This window comes from Paroedura picta, chromosome 4 (assembly GCF_049243985.1).
Source record: "Paroedura picta isolate Pp20150507F chromosome 4, Ppicta_v3.0, whole genome shotgun sequence".
In the NCBI taxonomy this organism is placed as follows: Eukaryota; Metazoa; Chordata; class Lepidosauria; order Squamata; family Gekkonidae; genus Paroedura; species Paroedura picta.
In genome coordinates this window covers 48,284,416-48,304,979 of record NC_135372.1, presented here as the reverse complement: position 1 = coordinate 48,304,979, position 20,564 = coordinate 48,284,416, and the positions used below count along the sequence as shown (strand labels likewise).

Sequence of the window (20,564 nt, the reverse complement as noted above, 5' to 3'; positions counted from 1 at the left end):
TGCTCTGGTAGGATGGGCTGTTACCCAATAGACCTAGAACCTCATATGCCTTCTGAATATAGAGTCTAACTCAGTGGGCTATAGTCACTTCTGATACTTTAGTCCGCAAATGTGTCACTCCATGAGGCACAAATGGAATACGTGATTCTAAAGGGCTCAGTTCTTTGATATAGATCATCACATCCAATTTCTAACATGATTTTGGGCAAAAGGAAAGCAGAACCAAGTGTTGATTAATGTGACATTGGGAAATAACCTTTGGAAGGATTGAAGGATCAATACTCAATACAACCATATCCTTGAAAAAGGTGCATAGTTCCTTCTGAACGGACAAGGCTTCCAACTCAGAAATCCATCTTGCTGACATAAGTGACCGCTATAAAGAAGGCCACTTTCCACTATACAAGTTTCAGTTGACAGACTTCATGGGTTCAAAGGGTGGCTTGTATAAATCTTGCAATATCTTTGATACGTTCCACATAGGGGACCTGTGATGTACCGGGGGCACCTGTCAGGTAGCACCTGATATACTTATTTCTAGCAAGACTAGTTTGCTATCTAGCCCCAGAACTACGGCATTTGCAGTCACCTGTTGCACTGCAAACAGATCAATGGTTGGCTCTCTGAATCCATCCACAATCACCCTGACATCTTTAGACATTGTATCTGGTGCATCCTCTTATACTGCTTCTTCTGCACATTTGATCCTGACCATGGTGTGCATAATAGTTGGAATCTATTATAATCATTTTTGTCTCCTACCCGATAGACCTGACTGCAAACACATGGGGTACAACCAAAATGGGGAAATATGGCTATCTTAAGCATCTGGCCCATAACAGAAAATGCTGGTTTATGCTTTCCCAAGATAGGCTGATGCTCACTCAGCAACTAAATTACAGAACTACATTTGCTCAGCACAAGCTACTTGCTATTAAAAAAAACTAGATTAAAAAAAAGATAAAATGCTTTGCTTAGCTATGTTGGCTTAATGCAGGGCTTAGCAATATTGAACACAAAGACCAATTTGCCAATATAGAAGTAAGGCAAAATGTTTAACTAGTACAATAAGTAAATGTTAAATCAGCAACTCAATGATAGAAGGATGCTTTAATTGGCAAAGCGCTCTACAGACCATCTAAATAAGGCGCATGCAGATTGTTGCATGCCAGTGCCACTTCTGGAAAACACAACGGTTTAAAAGACCCTGATTTTTTTCCCCTGGGAGGAATCTGGCCTGAAGAAAGCACATCTTTAGGTGGTGCTTTCTTGATAAAGAAGTCAAAAAGGAGGAAAAAACCTGGAACTGGAACTATGAAAACCCAACTGGTGATACTTAGGACCTTCAAGGGTTAAATGTCTATATAAATGTTAACAGTTATATTACTTTTATTGTGCAATGTTTCAAAAACAACTTTAGGAGTTAAAAACATACATACAGCCCATAGGCAATTGCAAAACAGTGTCCTATGCACTATATGAACCACTAGACCAACGTTTTGGCCTTTATAGGGCTTTCGTCAAAGGTCCAATTTTAACATGCACCAGTTTTTAACACATATAAAACACGTATAGCAGCCAATAAATGGTCCAAGGGAAGAGCTGTAAAGTATCAGAGTCAATTAATGAAAGAAGATGTCTAGTTTTCAGTCATTATCTCTCTTCCAAAGGCTGCCCAAATTTTCAATGGTGTGTTCTCTTATTAATGACTCATACAGCTCATCTTCAGAATACTGAGATTGGTTTCCCTAGAGGAAATGGATGTTTTGGAGGGTGGACTCTATGGAATTGTACTTCTCTGAGGTATCAGTTCTCCCCAAGCTCCATCCCCAAATCTCCAGAGGTTTCCCAGTCTGGATCTGGCAGTCTTACCCTACCATTCCCTGCTGGTGGCCAGAGGTGACCTAGTAATTCAATCAAGAGCGGCGATTTAAATTCAATTTAGAAGGAGTAGCAGACATCCTAGAAGCTAGAGTTCAACGAGATCTGAACATGCTGGAAAAGTGGGCAAAAGAGAACAAGATGCACTTCATTAAGGATAAGTGCGGAGTTCTACATCTGGGTCACAAAACTGAGATTCATGTGTACTGGATGGTAGATACACTGCTGAGTAGCAGTGTGTATGTTCTTGTGGACTGCAAACTAAATATGAACAGACAGTGTGATGAAGCAGTAAAAAAGGAGGTGGGGAGCTCCCCTCACTGGTAGATTTTAAGCGGCAGCTAGACAGATATTCAGCATGAATGCTTTAGGTTGGTCCTGCATTGAGCAAAAGATTGGACTAGAAGGCCTGCATGCCTTCTTCCAACTCTATCATGCTATGATCTTCCAGATCCTGCCTTCACAATTTAATCTAACCATTTTTAGTGCACTGACTAAAATCATGCTGATGGGGCACTGTTGATTTTTTTTACCTATTACAGAGTACACAGGTTGAGTCTGTGCCCTCCCATCAGACCTGATTTGTGGGATCTGCTCAGTTTCCATGTACATAGTGCCTGATTGAGATTGTGACTCTGCCTTGTGTCACAGGGGCTTTGGCCTGCCCCATGCCATGACCTGAAATGGCCATTGGAGGCACTATCTGACCCATCTAGGAAACTCCTGGTCTGCGTGTTTATGACTGCGTGATCACAAACCCAGAATATTAAGAATGACTGCAGTTAACTTATGTGTTGATTTAAATTGTTTAGAAGCAAAAATGAAATCCTGGACATCTGAGTTGAATTATGTAAAAGGCAAAGGTATCCCCTGTGCAAGCACCGAGTCATGTCTGACCCTTGGGCTGACGCCCTCCAGCGTTTTCATGGCAGACTCAATACGGGGTGGTTTGCCAGTGCCTTCCCCAGTCATTACCGTTTACCCCCCAGCAAGCTGGGTACTCATTTTACCAACCTCAGAAGGATAGAAGGCTGAATCAACCTTGAGCCGGCTGCTGGGACTGAACTCCCAGCCTCATGGGCAGAACTTCAGACTGCATGTCTGCTGCCTTACCACTCTGCGCCACAAGAGGCTCATTGTTGAATTATGTACATTAACATAGCGATCCCCAACCTGCGGGCCCCGGACCACATGTGGTCCGTCGACTAATTGGAGGTGGGCCACAAAGGACGCCTTCTCCCCCCCCGCCCTTTACTTCATCCCCCCCCCCCAGTCCTTTACAACACACTTCGGGTGTCATTGTCTCCCATCATTCCCAGATGGGACTATCTTGTTGCAGAGAAACAAGCTCAGGGTTCCCATTAATTTGTCATTGTCATGAGTTAAAATTTCCATGAAAATAAAATGTTCTTTATGTTCATTGCTGTGGTGTGTCTGTATCTTATTTTGAAGGGATGTTTAAACATTACCATAGCAATCAGAGAGCGTTAAGGCAGTGGTTGAGAGTAGAGGAGTACTACCCCCCCCCCCACTGGGCCTCAGTAAAATTGTCAAGCGTTGAGTGGTCCCTGGTAATAAAAAGGTTGGGGACCACTGCATTAACATATATCAGCTTTTTGAATTATGTACATTAACATATATCAGCTTTTTACCATTTGCTATAATTTCCTAATGCTGGGAGCGATTGAGAAGAAGGGCAGAGAATGAGGTGGCTGGATGGAGTCACTGAAGCAGTCGGTGCGAACTTAAATGGACTCCGGGGAATGGTAGAGGACAGGAAGGCCTGGAGGATCATTGCCCATGGGGTCACGATGGGTCGGACACGACTTCGCACCTAACAACAACAACAAATAATTTCCTATTCCCCAGCCTTATACTATATATTCACTCTTTGCATTCTTCACTATTTAGAGTTGTTATCTATCTCCTCCATCTTCTCTCTTTTAAATTGGTGTACTAGTAGTTAACAAAAGAAAAACTCTAGTAATTGTCAATTCCCTCTTTCGGATCCCCTGGATGTGGACCCCGTGGCCCAACTGTTGTAAAATTCAGACGGGAGGGCAGGGAAGTGCCTTCTGGAGCTACCCTGAAAGTTTGGAGGCTGTAACTGGAACCCCCTGTCCCCGGACCTGGGAAAGGCAGGAACGCCAGACTTCCCATTAAAGTCAATGGCGCTATTAACTTTAATAGGCGCCAAATCCTAGATCAGTCTAGATCGGGCCCCTGGTGCACACGCCTAATTGTATTGTTATTTTATTTGATGTTACCCACCCTGAGTCTATCTGAAAAGGGCAGGCTATAAAAACCAAATTTTATTGTTAAAATCAAAAGAGGCTTATCAAGCAGGTCTGGATCATTGCACTATCCAAGTGTCATATGAACTTGGCATCATCCCTGCAAATGTAACCATTGTTGTATGCATTTTTACCCAGAGTAACGGTAGAACAAGAATCCCAGAGAAAGATTTACTCACTCCTGGCTCCACTGCTGCCTACTCTAGCAATCCTGTCAAGGCTGTAAAATCATACTGAAATGTTATGAAAGCCATTTTCTTGGTTCTTGGCCTACTGATAAGCACATAAATTCAAAGCTTTGTTCATAGGCTAACAAGGAAGAGCACGCAGCAGAAACAATAAAAAAAACTGCTGCTGGGGTTATGTAAGTACACAAGGGAAATGAAAGTTGTGAAGTTTGAACAGTTTTTTTGCAAGTATGTGTGGGTTGCTGATCAAATTGGGTTCTCTTCAGATTTTGAATTCAAACAATTGAAACAATTTGTAAGAATGTTTTCAGGGGGGAACTATTTCTAATATGAGTGTAATTTCTTTGGGGACAGCTGTTGAGTCCCGTCCCCCCATTATCTAGATATGAATTTAAACATAAACCTAGACTCGCATAAATTCATATATGTCAGACTAGGCTTGCCATTTGCCCACTGGGGATGGGTGGAAGATTCCCTGCTCCCAGCTCTAGTTTCCCAATGGCACTCTGGTGGACAGCAGGAGGAACAAAAAGTAGAAATCACTACTGGAGGATGGTATTAGAATCACAGAATCATAGAGTTGGAAGGGGCCACACAGGCCATCTAGTCCAACCCTCTGCTCAATGCAGGATCAGCCAAAGCATCTGGGATAAGTATCTGTCCAGCCACTGCTTGAAGACCGCCAGTGAGGGTGAACTCACTACCTCTTTAGGCAGTTGATTCCACTGTTGAACTGCTTGGGCTGCAGGTGGGGGCGGCTGGCTGATGACCCTGGCAGGCAGCGGCCGGACAATGATGGCGGCCGATGTGACATGAAAACAAAACACCTAACTGGAATAGTTAGGATCTAAAGGGTTGAATGTCTGTGTGAACTAGACCACAAGTTACAAAAATATGTGAACATTTATTTTGTGTAACTTTTTTTTAAAAGTTCAAGTTAAAAACACACACAAAGCGATTTTCAGATGGTTAGTGGGTAGGCAACTGACTAGAAAATTGCACCCAAAGAGTGGTCGTCAATGGAATTTCATCAGTCTGGAGGGAGGTGAGCAGTGTACTGTGTCTGGTACTTTTCAACATTTTTATCAGTGGTCTGAATGAGAGAGTAGGGGGACTCCTCATTAAACTTGTGGATGGCACCAAATTTGGAGAACTAGCAAATACCCCAGAACACAAGAGATAGAGTTCAGTGAGATCTGAACATGCTGGAGAAGTCGGCAAATGAGAACATGATGTGATCCGATAAGGAGAAGTACAGAGCTCTACCTCTGGGTCACAACAGTGAGCAGCATGAATACTGGCTGGGAGATGCACTTCTGGACAGCAGTGTGTATGAATGTGATCTTGGGATACTTCTGGACAGTAAGCTAAATATGAATAGATAGTGTGATGTGGTGGTAAAGAAGGCAAATGCAGCCCTGGGCTATGTCGACAGAGGTATCGCATCAAAATCATATCATAGTCCCGCTATATACCGCATTAATCAGACCCCACCTGGAGTATTGTGTGCAGTTCTGGAGGCCCACTTCAAAAAGGACATGGACAAAATGGAGAGGGTTCAGAGGAGAGTGACGAGAATGATCCGGGGCCTGGGGACCAAACCCTATGAGGAAAGGCTGAGGGACTTGGCAATGTTCAACCTGGAGGAGGTTGAAAGGGGACATGATTGCTATCTTTAAGTATGCTTAAGGCTGATCCTGCATTGAGCAGGGGGTTGGACTAAATGGCCTGTATGGCCCTTTCTAATTCTATGATTCTACAGTCAAGGGGAAAGGTGACCCTAGTTGGGGGCAATCTAAGGTGCGTTAGATTCCTGTAGAGGTTATGAAGTTAAAGGAACTGGAGATGAAATATAGAGGTCAGAGGAATAGCAATGTGTTGATAAGTAAGGAGCTGGGTACTAAGACAAATAAACAGGTATCAGATAAGAGACTAAATCATGAAAATCTATTCTTACAGGAACACAATACTTCAGATGAGACATTGCTATGCCAGTGCAGAAATTTCTCTGCTATAGGAATCGAGAGAACACAACATTGAAACCTGATATAACAGTCAAGCACCCACAACAGAACAGTGTCATATGCAAATTACATGAGCTTCTAGCACACATTGCATTTCAGCATGAAATGGGCTTTATTACTAGTCACTAAACATAAAGTTGACATTGCATGCAGCCAATTCACTCCCTACCTGATTGGTCCTGGGGGGGAGGGTGTTGCCAGCAGGGAGATACCACTCTGCCAGTGAAGGCCAATCAGTTCAAATTGTACTCTGCCAATTAGGGCCAATCAGTTCAAATTGCATGCAGGCACTCAATCCCTATCTAATTGGCCATCCCTGGGAGTGCGCAGCCAATAGGGAGAGAACACTTTGTCAATGAGGGCCAATCAATGCAAATTGCACTCTGTAAATGAGGGCCAATCAGTGCAAATTGCATGCAGACAATGCACTCTCTACCTGATTGGCCCTTTCTAGGGGTGTGCTGCCAATAGACAGAGGGCACTTTTCCAATGAGGGCCAGTTGTGGGACTTATCTGTCCTCTTCTTCCTGCTGCTTGCCTTGTGGAAGAAATGCTGGTCTCTCTGTAAAGCCCTGCTGCTGGTAAATTGCTCCATTCTCAGCCTCTCCTCCATCTTCATCCAGCAAGTGAGGGAAGCCAGCTGCTTCCTTTGCCTCCTGTGTTGGTTTCAGCTCTCTGCTGGAAGGAAGCTGAGATGAATTGCAAGGGAGGAAGAGAAAAATCAGTATTTCAAAAACAGAATGCCAAGAGACAGACAACTGCAATGAATGTCTTAACTCTGTCCAGTGAGTCAAGGGTTCCTTCAGGCAGTCCAAGGGCATCAGCAGAAAGAGTAGGTCATAGGTTGCGTCTACAACCCAGGCGTCCCAGCTTCAAATTAATATAGGTTGTCAGCAGCCTCTCAGTCTTCACTTTGTGATGACTCCCAATCTTCTGCAGTCAGAAACTGTTATGCTAACATGAGGTGGTGCTTTTTAGATTGGAGCTCTCTTCTAGCACGTAACTGGCAATATTTAATTGGCTCAGGTGAGCCAGGTGGGCTGGCAAGACAGGGAGCTGCAGCTGGGGATTGGGCAGAAAAATCAGGAACTCCTGCAACAAATTTGGAATTTAAGCCCTGGTTTGTCTGCAGTTCCACTCCCTCTTGCTGGTCAGAGTTCTCTGCCTGTTGAACATCTGGCTGGGCTAAGATCTCATCCAAGGATTCCTCCCTAACCTGCATTCACAACACCTCCCCATGGCCCTGCAGCTGGCCATAGGAGTGCTCTTTGTTTCCCCCACCTTCTGTCTCCTCAGAGGGGCTGCTGGGATCAAGCAGCCTTCCCAACCCAGCCTGTCCTTTAGGAGATGTGGGGGTGGGAAGGAGGCTGCTCCCGCATGGCCTTCTTTACTCAGTGTGGCCCAATGTTTGGGAGATATGGGGTGGGTGGAAAGGAGGCAGCCCCCACCCCCAGCCTTCTCTGCCTGGCCTACCATTTGGGAGACGAGGATGGGTGGGAAGGAGGCAGTCCATCCCCTATGGTCTTCCTGGAGCAGCCTGGCCGTTGGGAGAAGTAGGGGTGGGTGGGAAAGAGGCAGCCCAGGTAGAGAAGGCCAGCATTCCAGCTAACATGACTCTGAGATTATGCTCCCCCTGTTAATTAGCTTGCCATGAACAGAATCCCCAAATAGGAGAAGGTCTTAATCTGCTCAATATTCAACCTATTAATTAACAATTGAAGAGGGTTTCATTTCCTGGTGTGGATGAAAGCTGAAAACCGCAACCACTGTAACAACCTGGCCTAAGACAAGCAGGGGAAAAGGCACCAAATATTAACAAAATAATTATAGTCTGCCACAAGAACATCAGCATAAGGAAAAAACACCATGGCATAGCTGGCAAAACCATATAAAATCCTCATCTTTTTTATTTCAGTTGTATAAATTATTCTGCAGTAATATGCAATAATATGCAGCAAGGTTCCAGTACTAAATAGCTTATTTTACCTCTGCTTTGTCATAGCACATTTCATCTGAAAATATATGAAATATGAAAAATACAGAAAATACAAACAGAGCCATTACAATATCTAGAAGAACTACTCCCCATGCATTTAATACATTCCAAATGCTTACCCAACACAGACAAAATTGATGCTCCCAAGCGGTGTAATAACCTACCTTGCATGGATATAGTGTGTTGCATTATGCGGACTCACAAACTACCATTGGGAAATACATCTTTGCTAATGATCCCCAGCTGAATGGGGTACGAGTTAATGGTAAACAGCTGAAGCCAGTGACCTGATCTTTGACTACAAACAAGCTGTCAAACCAGTTGACATTAGCTCATGAGATCATCTTTAACAGCTGTCAAGACTGAGGGCTATACTCCACAGTTTTAGATCTTCTTGAACAGGTCTCCAATACTAAGCCATTGCAAAGAGAAATCTTTTTTTTAACTAGGAAACAATATTGGGTAGATTAAGACCTTCTCCTATTTGGAGATTTTCTTTGCAAATTAACCTTGGCCTTAACCTTACTTAGTGAATATATTCTCAGTCATGTAAGTTGGAATGTTCAAAATAGAATTTTAAGGCATTTAAAAATAATAATTAAATAATTTAAAAGCCAGAAATCCAGACAAGATATATTTTTTTAAAAAATCACAATTCCCCCACTCACCCATCCATGGAAACCCAGGGAAACAAAAAAAAGTTTATAAAAAAAGAGATTCCCTCCAGCCAAACCAGTACGTCTTCTCCAGCAATGGGAATCCAGTCAGCCTCAGCCAGTCAACCAGCAAAATCTCTGGGAGTTAGACTCAGCAAGTCTCTCCACCAGAGGAGATCAGTAGCCAAGTAATGGTTAGGTAACGCCCTTTCTTTTATACCCAGCTAAGGGCTGTTAGTGATGGCTCTTTGCCTCTGCCTGCAAACAGGAACTCTCTTTACCATAGGGTTAGTGAGATAGATAGGAACACTAATCTGTCCCTAGAGGATTAAGTTTCTGTTTCCAACTTCCTTCTTCCCTTTCCTTCAAGCCTGCAATATGGTGAGTGAAGAGATACCTCCAGCATCTCTCCCCATCCAGCTTTTTATATTAGAATAAGAAACTTCTTTTTACCTTTTCATGTGTAGAATAACGTCTACAAATAAACAATTTCTATATTAGTTAAGCACAACTTTGGATAATGTGTTTGTTGTTTTCTGACCACACACAGTCAGCTGCACACTGTGCTTATGAATCAAACTAAGCACTCTGCTAATTTTCAGGATATTACAACTTTACCACAAGTCTACCAATCGAAAAAACAGTGGAATGTGTTAAAGGTACTCCAGAACAATATTTTGGATCTCTAAAAGGAGACATAGCATATGCTTACTTGCAGCTCCTCTTCCTGGGATGCCTCCCGACATGCCCAGAAAGTTTTGTGAAGCTTCACATTCCTGGGAGAGACATTGAAAATTTGAAGCCTCTAGCTGGCCCAAGGTTTGTTCTGTCCACTCCTGAACCTATGAGCAGCAACTGCCTAACACCTCTCTGGAAACCTCTGCTCAGTTAGGAATGCAGCCACTTAACTGTGGAATACCTCTTCCCCTTCCCTCCTTTGTGGAGGCATTTTGACCTGAATAGGATTAATCTGCGCACAATATCTTTGTTTTGATTTCCAAAATATTGTTCTAGAGTGCCTTGAATGCATCCCACTGTTTTTTGAGGTACTATGGTTTATTTAATCCTCATTCCAGCCTATTCTGGGGTGTTCTGAAGGTATTTAGTTACAACAGGTCAATGTGCACAATATTTCTGCATTTGGACTTCCAAAATATTATTTTGACATGCCTTAAATACATCCCACTGCTTTTTGAGGTACTATTATTTGTTTAATGCCTGTTCCAGAGGCATTTTGGCCTGGAAAGGATTAAGAAAGGGGTGAGAGTTCCACTTTTTCATTTCTAAAATATTCTTCTTGCGTGTCCCTAATGCATTCCCCTGCTATTTTTTTGTGGTACTCTTGTTTGTTTAATCCCTATTCCAACCTGTTCCATGTATTCCAGAGGCTTTCTGGCCTGGTAAGGGTTAATAAAGGTGCGGGATCTCTGCCTTTTCATTTCTAAACTATTGTTCCCAAGTGTCTGTAATACATCCCACTGATTCTGTTTAATGCATATTCTGGCCTGTTCTGGGCCATTCCGGCTTTTACCATGTCCCCCCAATTTTCATTATTTAGCATTTTACTATTTACATATTTATTCTTCAGTTTTCTCTCCATGGTGGCTTTTAACATTCTCCACTCATCTATTTTATCCTCACAACTCCCCTATGAGACATGTTATGCAGAGAGAGAGAGAGCATAAATACACTTGACATAAAATCACCCAGGGAGCTTCATGGCAGAGTGGGGATTCAAATTAAGCTCCTCAGTTTAAATGCTCTCTCCAGGTACTATTTCCCACACAGGGTAAAACATATGTCCCATGTATGTTTCCAATGCTGGACAAATGCTGGAAATGGCACAGGGGAAACAGCACTGGAATTCTCTTTTAGGACTGCCAGCTGATGAGAGAACATGGGCAGGTATGGAGGGCACTGGCATAGCACATGGTGCAATGTCACTTCCATTAAAAAAGTGAAGTGACATCATGTCACTCTACCAATCTCTGGAAAGTCTGTGGTAAAACCATAGATTTTCCAGTTTCCTATAGCAATGTGATGCTAATTCTAGATTTTTCCATAAATGCTATCATGCCTTGTGCCAGGGGTAGTCAAACTGCCAGCAAATGCTGGCAGGGGCTCCTGGGAATTGTAGTCCATGGACATCTGGAGGACCGCAGTTTGACTACCCCTGCCTTGTGCCATGCGAGTGCATTCCCCCCCCCCTTCTCCTGTTGCCTGAAGAAGCAGAAACAAGCAAGAAAGCATTGCTGGATGGAGCTTCTCTGCAGTATTGGGAGACCTGGCAACTCTACCATCCCTTTTTAGTTTCCCTCAGTTGCATTTTGGTAGGCTCTTATGGGGACTTAGGAGAAAACAAAGAACAAAGCTTGTAAGACTGCCCTCCTGTGAGCCCTGGGGTGTACTAAAGCTAGTGACAACGACTGCCCATAGAGAATTCATACCTGTCCATAGGGAATAATGGAAAGCAAGCCTGCCCTTATGAAACAAGGCAGCCCTTAAGTAAAATCAACTATCGATGGAGCTGGGTGGGATTTACTGCTGAGAATTACTCCATAAGGCTGCAGCGGTACGGAATTCTATTATAAGGACTCTGCCTTTGGCAGCAACTGAAGCCGACTGGGAGACCTGTGGGTCCAGTGTACTTTCCCCCTGGCACATAGATAAAGGGCGGGGGAAATTCTGTTAACCACCTTTCAGCACAGCCAAGAGCAAATCCTAGCAACCCACCGCCCTGCGGGTCGGACTCGGTTCGCCTCTTTGGCGCCCCGCTCCTCTCGCCTCGCGAAGGTGGAACCCCTTCCCCGCTAATCCCCTTCCATGCTAATCAGGCGAACGCCATTCGTTGCCGAGCCGAGGTTCCCGCCGACGTCAGCGTCGTAGCTTCCTGACGAGCCCCCCTTATTGGCTGAGCTGCCAGCGGTAGCTCCAAACAGTATTAGCATGGCTGGGGCTGGCTGAGACGAATCGGAGCGGGCGGCCCTTTGTTGCTGAGCCCGGCGGGCTGAGGGCGCTGCGCGTGCACCGAGAGGCGCTGCCCGGCTAACTGCGGGGGGCGCGCGTGCGGGAGCGCGAGCGCGCCCTGCCTCCTGTTGCAAGCCGGGTCGGAAGGGAGCGCGAACTTTTGCCAGCCGGTGCGGCGGCTTTGCGTGCCCACCTTGAGGGGAACGCGAGCGCCCGGTGGACTCCGCCTTCCCCTCGCTGGGCTGTCTGCGTTCGAGACGCCGCGCTGAGAGCGCTGCCGCCGCCTTGCCTCCCGTGATTGTTGCTGTTCCTTTCCTGGGCAGGATGGTGGATGTGGAGAGCGAGGTCCCCCCGCTTCCTCCCAGGTACAGGTTTCGAGATCTGTTGCTGGGCGATCAGGGATGGCAGAACGACGACAGGTAAGCGGGCGAGGTGAAGCTCACCGGGGGAAAGGAGGATGCTCCTCTTTGGTACTTCACGCGGGGGATAGCCCTCGAAATCGGGAAGACGCTCTGCTTGCTTGCCGCCTGTGCATGTGGTGGTTTAACTGGATGGGGAGGGGGGACGACACGACACGTGTCACCGGCAAATCGTCGGGAAATGCAAAGCGGGCGTCTGTTCGTGTCATTCTCCCAGCTGCACGGATAGTTAGTCAGAAGTCTTCAGCGGCGACTCGGGTGTGCAAGAAGCGCATGCAGCCCTTCTGCTTGTTCGGGCAGCCCTTCCTTGTCTGGATGCAGAAATGTTGTTGCCCTTTGAGTAATTAGATGAAGCACCTGCTCTCAACTCATGGAAGGCTGTTTACAGCGATTTACAATGCAATTTCAACTTCATCTTATCCCCCCCCCCCTTTAAGGGTGCTCATTTACACCCCAAAACATATACTGCTTTGTGTTTATATGAACAAATAGCTTTATAGTGCACATGCAGTATATGCGCTTGCCATGTGCACGCATCTTGGCTGTTTTGCATAAGCATGCAAAGGCTTTTGCCTACTACAGTGTCTTGCAGGGAACTGTGATTGTATTGATGCCCTCTGTCACAGGCTCTCATCCTTGCTGTACTAGCCTCTTACCTGTCCCACCTCACTCTTGATTTCCGTGTCAGGACTCCCTCCCCATTCACTTTCCCATCATTTTCAAGTGCCCTGCCTCTTCTCCCTTTGTGTGTGTCTAAAGCCGGGCTGATCCCCATCCAGGATAAAATAGTCTTCTGAGTGAGTTTAAGCATCAACTTGTTCTATAGCCTGCTTTGCCTGTCTTTGAGATTTGGAGGGGAAAGGGGTTCAGTTGTTATGTGAAGGCCAGTGCCCTTGTTCAGTGCTGGGGTTCATTTGTCATGTGCCAAATGACTGGTATTCAATGTTTATTTGAAGAACTGATGTTTATTCAAAGTGTGATCGATGGTAGGTAATTTGCAATGGGGTGTTGTTTCTCACTGCTCTGTTGGGGAGTCAAGACAGTTCATGGGTGCTTGTTTTGACCATGTTATTTGGAAAGTCTAAAAAAATAATGAAGCTACCTTTCAAGTATCTCTTTTTTCTTCAGATTTTTTTGGGGGGGGAAATATCTGGTTGTTCACAAAGATTCATATTGGACTTCTAATAATAGATTCTTCAGATGTACTTTCCCAGCACCTGTTTTGATCCTTCTCTTGTATTAAAAAATGCACTATGAATGTATTCCTACTGTGGAAGGTACTTAGGCTGATAGAAGGCAGACAGTCTATGTAGGGTAAATGCATAATTCAGTGATTCCCAGTTATACATGTTCCTTGAAATCCATAGAGTTCTCAAACTCTATGGCAGATATCACCTCCTAGCAAGGTCCTAATAAAACTCTATTCAAAGAAGAGCGCTTATAAAACATCTGAAGTCCTTTTTTATGCAATTAAATTGTGAAACGGGTACAGTTTTTCAAGACTAGGAACATAGCTAAGTTAAAAGACCAATAATGGATCATGCTCCAGAATAAAAGTGCATAGGAGGTGATCAACCCAGAGGGTACTCTTGCTATCTTAGAGTGCTTCTAAAATAATTTATTTGCTGGAAAATGTGGTATTGGCTCTCTGTCTTTGCATGACTTGTCAGTGTGATGTAATGGTTAAGGTGTTGGACTCAGATCTGGAAAATCCAGGTTTGAATCTCTACTCGTGCCATGAAGCTTGCTGGATGACCTTGGGCCAATGATATCACTCTCAGCCTAAAGGAAGCATACAGTGGCAGACCACCTCCAAATGTCTCTTGTTTGGCAGCCAGATAAGATTAGTATCTCCTGGCTACACTATGTCCTATGCTAAAATAAAAAACAAACATACCTTGTGAAGCAGGGGTAGTCAAGCTGTGGCCCTCCAGATGTCGATGGGTTCCCATGAGCCCCTGCCAGCAAACACTGGGCTCATGGGAATTGTAGTCCATGGATATCTGGCAGAGGCTTATGGGAATTGTAGTCCATGGACATCTGGAGGGCTGCAGTTTGACTACCCCTGTCTTGGGGTATTGGCATCTGTGGACTCGTCTGAGAATTCTTGAAGTTCTAACTAGGCATTGGCCCTACTCTGTTTTTCTTCTGTATCCTTTCCTGTTTTGTTGAACCCCATGTGTGATGTGAGATTCCTGCTTTGCATAATTGGCACTTGGGGGTGGGTGCTCTGTGAGGTGACACGCTTTCACCTTAAAGCTTAGACCTGAAGTTCCTATTACCTTAAGGTTGCTGAAATGTTCAAGAGATAAAGTCATGTTTATTTTAAACCAAAAGCCCTTTCTGTAGGAGACCAGGTTGGTTCCCGTACCCTGACTGTTTTATGGTCAGCAAGCCACTTGTGTTGAAAACAGTGCACAAGGGTGTCTAAATGAATCGTGAAAACTGAATGGTGGAACAAAAAAATTGGGTTGGGGCCACTAATCTATAAGTAGCTTTTACTGATGCTCCTTAAACTGTGTTGATCTAGTGGTAGCAGTCTTGCAGTTTGCCAGATTCATTTGATTACATGATCAAATAATTTCCCTGTAACTAACACGATTGCTTCAGTGCCTGATGACAGCAAATGTTGGTACACTATTGAAGAAAAGCACGCAAAGCCTAATTTTCTTGATTTGCCGAGCCAACATTTGAAATGTCATTAACAATCAGAGATCTGTACTGTTACATTGAGATGGGGGACCTTTCATGCACTCTGGTTATGTTTACATAGAAGACATATGCTAGTGAAATTGCAGATTCAGTAATGAAGATATAATGTGATTTTCCTCTAGCAATTTAATATGTTTGTGCATAAACAAGGGAAATGAGCTCCCTGACCTTAACAAATGAATGTGTGGCAAAGTCATGTACACAACCACTCATTCACTGGTACATTCACACAGCACCAGATAATGAAAGCTGTGCAGACCTGAGAGGTGATTTTCTGTTGCTTCCACATGGCATTATAAAGAATGATCAAATGAAGACTGAGAGATACAAAATGCAGTATCATTGCACTGTAGTTGCTCATGTGACAGATTAGGATCTGGGAAGTATGAATCCCCACTCTGCCATGAAACTCACGGGGGGGGGGGTCGGGGTAGTCATGGTCTGTCAACATGACCTTCTTCATAGTGTTATCATGAGTGCAAAATGAAGAGAGTATGCTGCCCTGAACTGCTTGGAGGGCAGATGGGCTAAAAATGTATTTGTTGTACTACTTCTATCTGGGATTAGTCTCTTCCACCAATCTTAGTAGAACAAATCCTAGTGGACGAATGTCACTTCGTTTTCACATTTTCTGCATGCATGCCCATCTGTCACTTGTGGCAGAACACACATAAAAACATGACTCTGAAGGTGAGGCGAGGCCATATAGAGCTTCTATTGTGGTGACTTTTCACACATGAAAATCACCAGTAGCTAAATAATCAGCATGCATGAGTGAACCGGCCTGTGGCTACTCTGTTTTGCTCCAATTCACAGACAACACGCTCATGAAATCAGTGGCCTGGGGTTGCACCTTGACCACTTTTCCACCTGACACTGCCTTACACTGAGTTAACTTAATGGCCAGTATCGTCCACTCTGGTCAGCTGTAACTTTTGATGTCTTTTTGCATCACCTGCTACTTGATTTTTTGAGCTGGAGACACTAGAAATTCACTTCACCAACCTGTTAAGGCCATGCTAACCATATTTCGCACCCAAGGGGATGTAAGATGCTCCTGCGTAGCATAAGCAGATGCTGCCAAATAGCAGCCGCTTTACTCCTGAGCCATGACCTCCCTTCACTGATGTCACTATTGTCTTTGGCAGGGATGGTCCCCCTTTGAACAACTGGAGGGGGGAGGTTAGGTCCTAGATTACATCTGGCTCCCAATTATCACTCTTGTTTCTTCTCTGGGCAATCCGTACTTTCAGAAGTGTTAATACTAAGAGATACTGGGAAGGAACAGGAATAATGCATGTGGATCTCTGGTTGCTGGATAAGGTTTCCTTTTCCTGCGGAAACATTTTATGCCTCTTGTTGACGATGTACAAGAGCAGCAGGTGGGATGCTTGGATGAGTGCACTTCTAAGCAGGGTTACCTGCTCTAAGCCTGTTGAAGTTGATGGCTTCAGAAGAGTGTTAAGTCTACTTAGGATTGCACTGTAAATTGCTTGGTCTGGAAAGCCTTGCTGTAGGAAAGCGTCAAAAACCCCCAAAGAGGGAGACATTTAAATATTGCCTCCTTCAAGTACTGTGGTTAGTATTAACGAGAACATTTTGCTTTCTTATGTCTGAAATAATGGTTCATGATAGAACAGTGTGGCTCTATGAATTGTAGTAAAAACAAACAGAAGAAGGAAAAAGCCCTTTGGTTTCTTTTTTTAAAGCTGAACTGATGAAAGAAAACTGTGTTCAAGCTAGAATCCGTAGTGTGACTGAAGAATGAAATATGGCTCACAGATCTGAATTGCAAAAGAATGAACCAATTAGGAAAATCATTTTTGTTTTTGCTGTGACATTACCACTTAGGCGGATGACTAGTGTGTACATATTTTCATAGAAACATTATTGCTCTTGGGGAAATTTTTGGTAACATTGCCATAGAAACTGTCAGCCTTCAATGATAGGAAATATTTAATGATGAAAGATTGCATAACCTAGTGGTCCCTCAGGAAGCAGGCAACACTTCAGCAGCTTTGTGCCCAACTTTGATTAATTTGGGGAGCGCTAATACACAAGTATGTAGTTGACAGTGATAATGCTTTCCTATGCCTTTCCTGCAGGACGACATGTATGTGTGGGTTTGAATGAATAACGCTTGCTTGTCCAACTGGGACGCAAAATTCATTGTCCTCTGTTTGCTCAGAACCATCCTTAGTTACCATGACTTCCTGTCTTCCCTTTGCTGTTGCCAGTTTTCCCAGCACCATGGATGTTAATTATGCTGCAGTAATTATTCTTATCATCTCCCTCACCATTTTTCCTTATTGTGTCAAGGGGACAAAAGGCTTGAATGTGTGGACCATTTTGGGGTCTGATCTTGGTTCATCTTTCATTTATGCCGAATGGGAGGTAGATTACAGTACCAGAGTGCTCCCTACAGTCTGCACACTGATACAGGAGTTGCCAGTCTAGAGCTGTCCAATGCTACATTGTTTGTCCTTTGTTAAGTACTGTTTTCTCTGATTTCCTGTTCTAGTTACAGAAGGCACAGTTAAAATGCCGAGCAGACATTGGAAATGGCTTGTTTTGCAGCCTTGGGTCATCCCTCCTTTTGTATGGGGCATGGTAACATATATATGCTTCCAGGCCAGTGGTACTTGCACACTGCATGTGGCTCTTTGATATGTCGTGTGTGGCTTTTCTGAGTACCGTTTCCCAATGTGCTCTCCCCCACCATATTCCAGGAAAGTGGACAAAACCATTTCATAGTAGGGCTTGCAGCTGGCAGCTTGTCACCATTTTGAAGCAGCAGCTGCTAGAGAGACTGGGGGATGGTGAAGCTAAACTGTGGTCCTTGTGCCAGGGATGGAATTAGAGGACCATCCTCTTCAAAAACCACCCATCCGTATCTGGAGCCTCTATGCGCTTTCCCCTTGGCTATTGGGAAGAGCACAACCTGGCTGCAGAGAAGAGAGAGGAAAACTACCATCACACGGGGTGGGTTCTCCTAGGATTTATAAGCCTACGAACTGGGATTTATGAGAAATGGTCAGGGATGTTCCTTCACTGATCCCTGTTTTGTTCTTTTGCTTCTGACTCTCCCTCCCCAGCAACTTTTCCTGATCCTTTCCTCTAATCTCCATCCATCTTTCCCCATCCATGCCATACTACTTTACCCCCTTTACCCGCCACACTGAGCTCTACTCTTCCTTGCCTTATGACTACACCTCTTTCCTCAGTCTGATATCTGCTTGAGTCTGATATCAATGCCACTCTGCCCACTTCCTTGTTTTTTTCACCACTGCTCTTCCCACCATCATCCCCTCCTCACTGCTGCTCTGCTCCCCTTTGTTCCTTGACCTGATTGTCTGGCCACTTTGCTGCCTCAACAGTAATGGTAAAAATAAAGAAATGGGAGGAGTGGGTCCCAGTGAAGAAACAAATATAGAGAAATATAGATGCACTGGGGAACCAATATGGCAATAAAATATCCAAAATGGACATATAGAGTCTTCATTATTGAGTAATTCTTTATTCTTTATGATTTCACACAAGTTCCGACGCATTTCGCCTTACAGCTTTTTCAGGGGACAATGGTTTTTATATTTAAGGACCAACTTCAACTTTATAAAGGAATCTCTTGACAGAGTATAAGGTCATACTAACAATAGCTGAACGTTGCTTGTGGTGCTCCAGACGTGAAATTTATGTCCACTTCCTTTTTTGTCCTGTTTTCATTTTTTTCTGCAAACCTGGAGGGAAAAGGTCCACCAAGCCTGTAGACAAATCTTCCTTATGTGCTAATGCACCTGCTCTGTAGATTTAAGTATTTATATATGGGCCCATATTCTCTATTAGGCTATTATAAGGGATTTACCATCATTCTTTTCAGGAGGATGCTTATTGTTTTAAAGATATTTGTATGGCTTTTCCACAAAAGAAAACTCTGTATGGTAGACGGATATTAAAAGTAATGGTACCATAATGGAATAATTCAAATGAGTTCAGAGATGGGAGATATCCTGTATGTATTCTTAGTATATTTTGGCAGAAAGCATAAGAACACTCTCTTTTAATATAGTTCTTAAAAGGATTTTGATGCAGCTACTCTTGAAGTGTTGTAAAGTTGTATAGGGAATCAGTTTCTGTTTATAAGACAGAGTGGTATATTATGTTACAGAATTAAGGATTTTTGTTGTAAGAAATGTCATAACTCACTGTAGAATTCTACACCTAGATTAAAAAAAAATTATGACCTTCCCCCAAGGAACTAAGACAGGCACACATTACATACATCCTATATTGCATTTTGCCCTCTCAACAAGCCTGTGAGAGAGACTGGGTTGAGAGGTGGTGGGTTGGCTGAAGGGAGTTTTGTGGCTGAATAGTGATTTGAACCCAGGCTTAATCTAGTGACATTACACCAACTCTGAGTGGGGATGTTGTGACAGGGTTATTTGAAGTGTGTATAGTTAAACAAGCACCTCCCAATCACTCCCTTCGATTTTTGCCATTTTGGGGAACTCTGAGTGGAAAGGAAATATATAAATGTTTACAATAAATAAAAGAATAAATAAATTTATTCTCTGAAGGAGATCATTAGACGTTGCCCTGTGATTTTAAATAACATCTTGGCTCAATAAAGCTATGCTTTATTGGTGGTATATAATGTTTGAAACTGGAATAACTAATTTGTTAAGATAAATATGTTATATTCTGCACTGAGGAAATAATTGTTGACAAGTATGTATTAACTGTATGCTTTTTATATTTAGGAAAAATAACCACTGATAAAAATGCCACTTGGAAAATGGTTTAAATCTGGAGGCCGTTTTGGTTGTTTTATGACGATTAAAAGAAGAGATAAGACAAGCCCTCCGCTTGTCAGTCCAGGGGAAGGGGCCTATCGGCACCCTTCCTCATCCCAGACAGGGCCCGCACTCGGGGCCCTTACTGTTTTATTTCTTCCGCTCCGCGAGGAGCGGTTAAAGATTTATTGTATGGGAAGGGTGTAATATAGCCAGGAGATCCTATAATTGTCTGGTTGGTTTGTCATTGCCTGCCCACAACCATAGTATTTCTTGGAGAATTTACATTTCATTCTTTATATTTTTTTATTTGTTAAATTCACTTTTTCTTTGTGATGGATGACGGCCATGATCAGAAGTATTTAAGCCACTGTAGTTCCATTTGGGTAGACAGTGGGTTGCATCCAGTGAACTCTTTCACTCCATCTTGAAAGCTGCCAAGGAACAGATTCATCATGGAGAAATGGTCACAGTATTTGATGCCAAAAGTTTGTATCTGAATGGCCTATCCTGTTATCAGTTATAGAGAATATCTGCCGATCATAAAAGCGCTTCTAGTAACCAAGTTCAGTGATGGATTGTTTTCAGAGGTCTTCAGGCTAGTCTTTGCACAAGCATGTCTTCTGAAATTCTT

The 20,564-nt window shown here is 43.7% G+C and overlaps 1 protein-coding gene across 8 annotated transcripts in view; it reads left to right on the top strand.

Moving 5' to 3' along the window:
* Nucleotides 1-12,026: 12,026 nt before the first annotated feature.
* The window catches only part of KCNT2 (potassium sodium-activated channel subfamily T member 2), a 274,796-nt gene continuing 266,258 nt past the window's right edge, over nucleotides 12,027-20,564 (top strand). For 7 of the 8 annotated variants that reach the window (XM_077332711.1, XM_077332710.1, XM_077332706.1 and 4 more), the window contains exon 1: nucleotides 12,027-12,425. In XM_077332711.1, the coding sequence (XP_077188826.1) occupies nucleotides 12,331-12,425 (95 nt within the window). In that variant the 5' untranslated portion in view covers nucleotides 12,027-12,330. Of the gene's footprint in view, nucleotides 12,426-13,165; nucleotides 13,223-20,564 lie in introns of those variants that run through there. The other variant, XM_077332708.1, reaches the window with a different exon arrangement.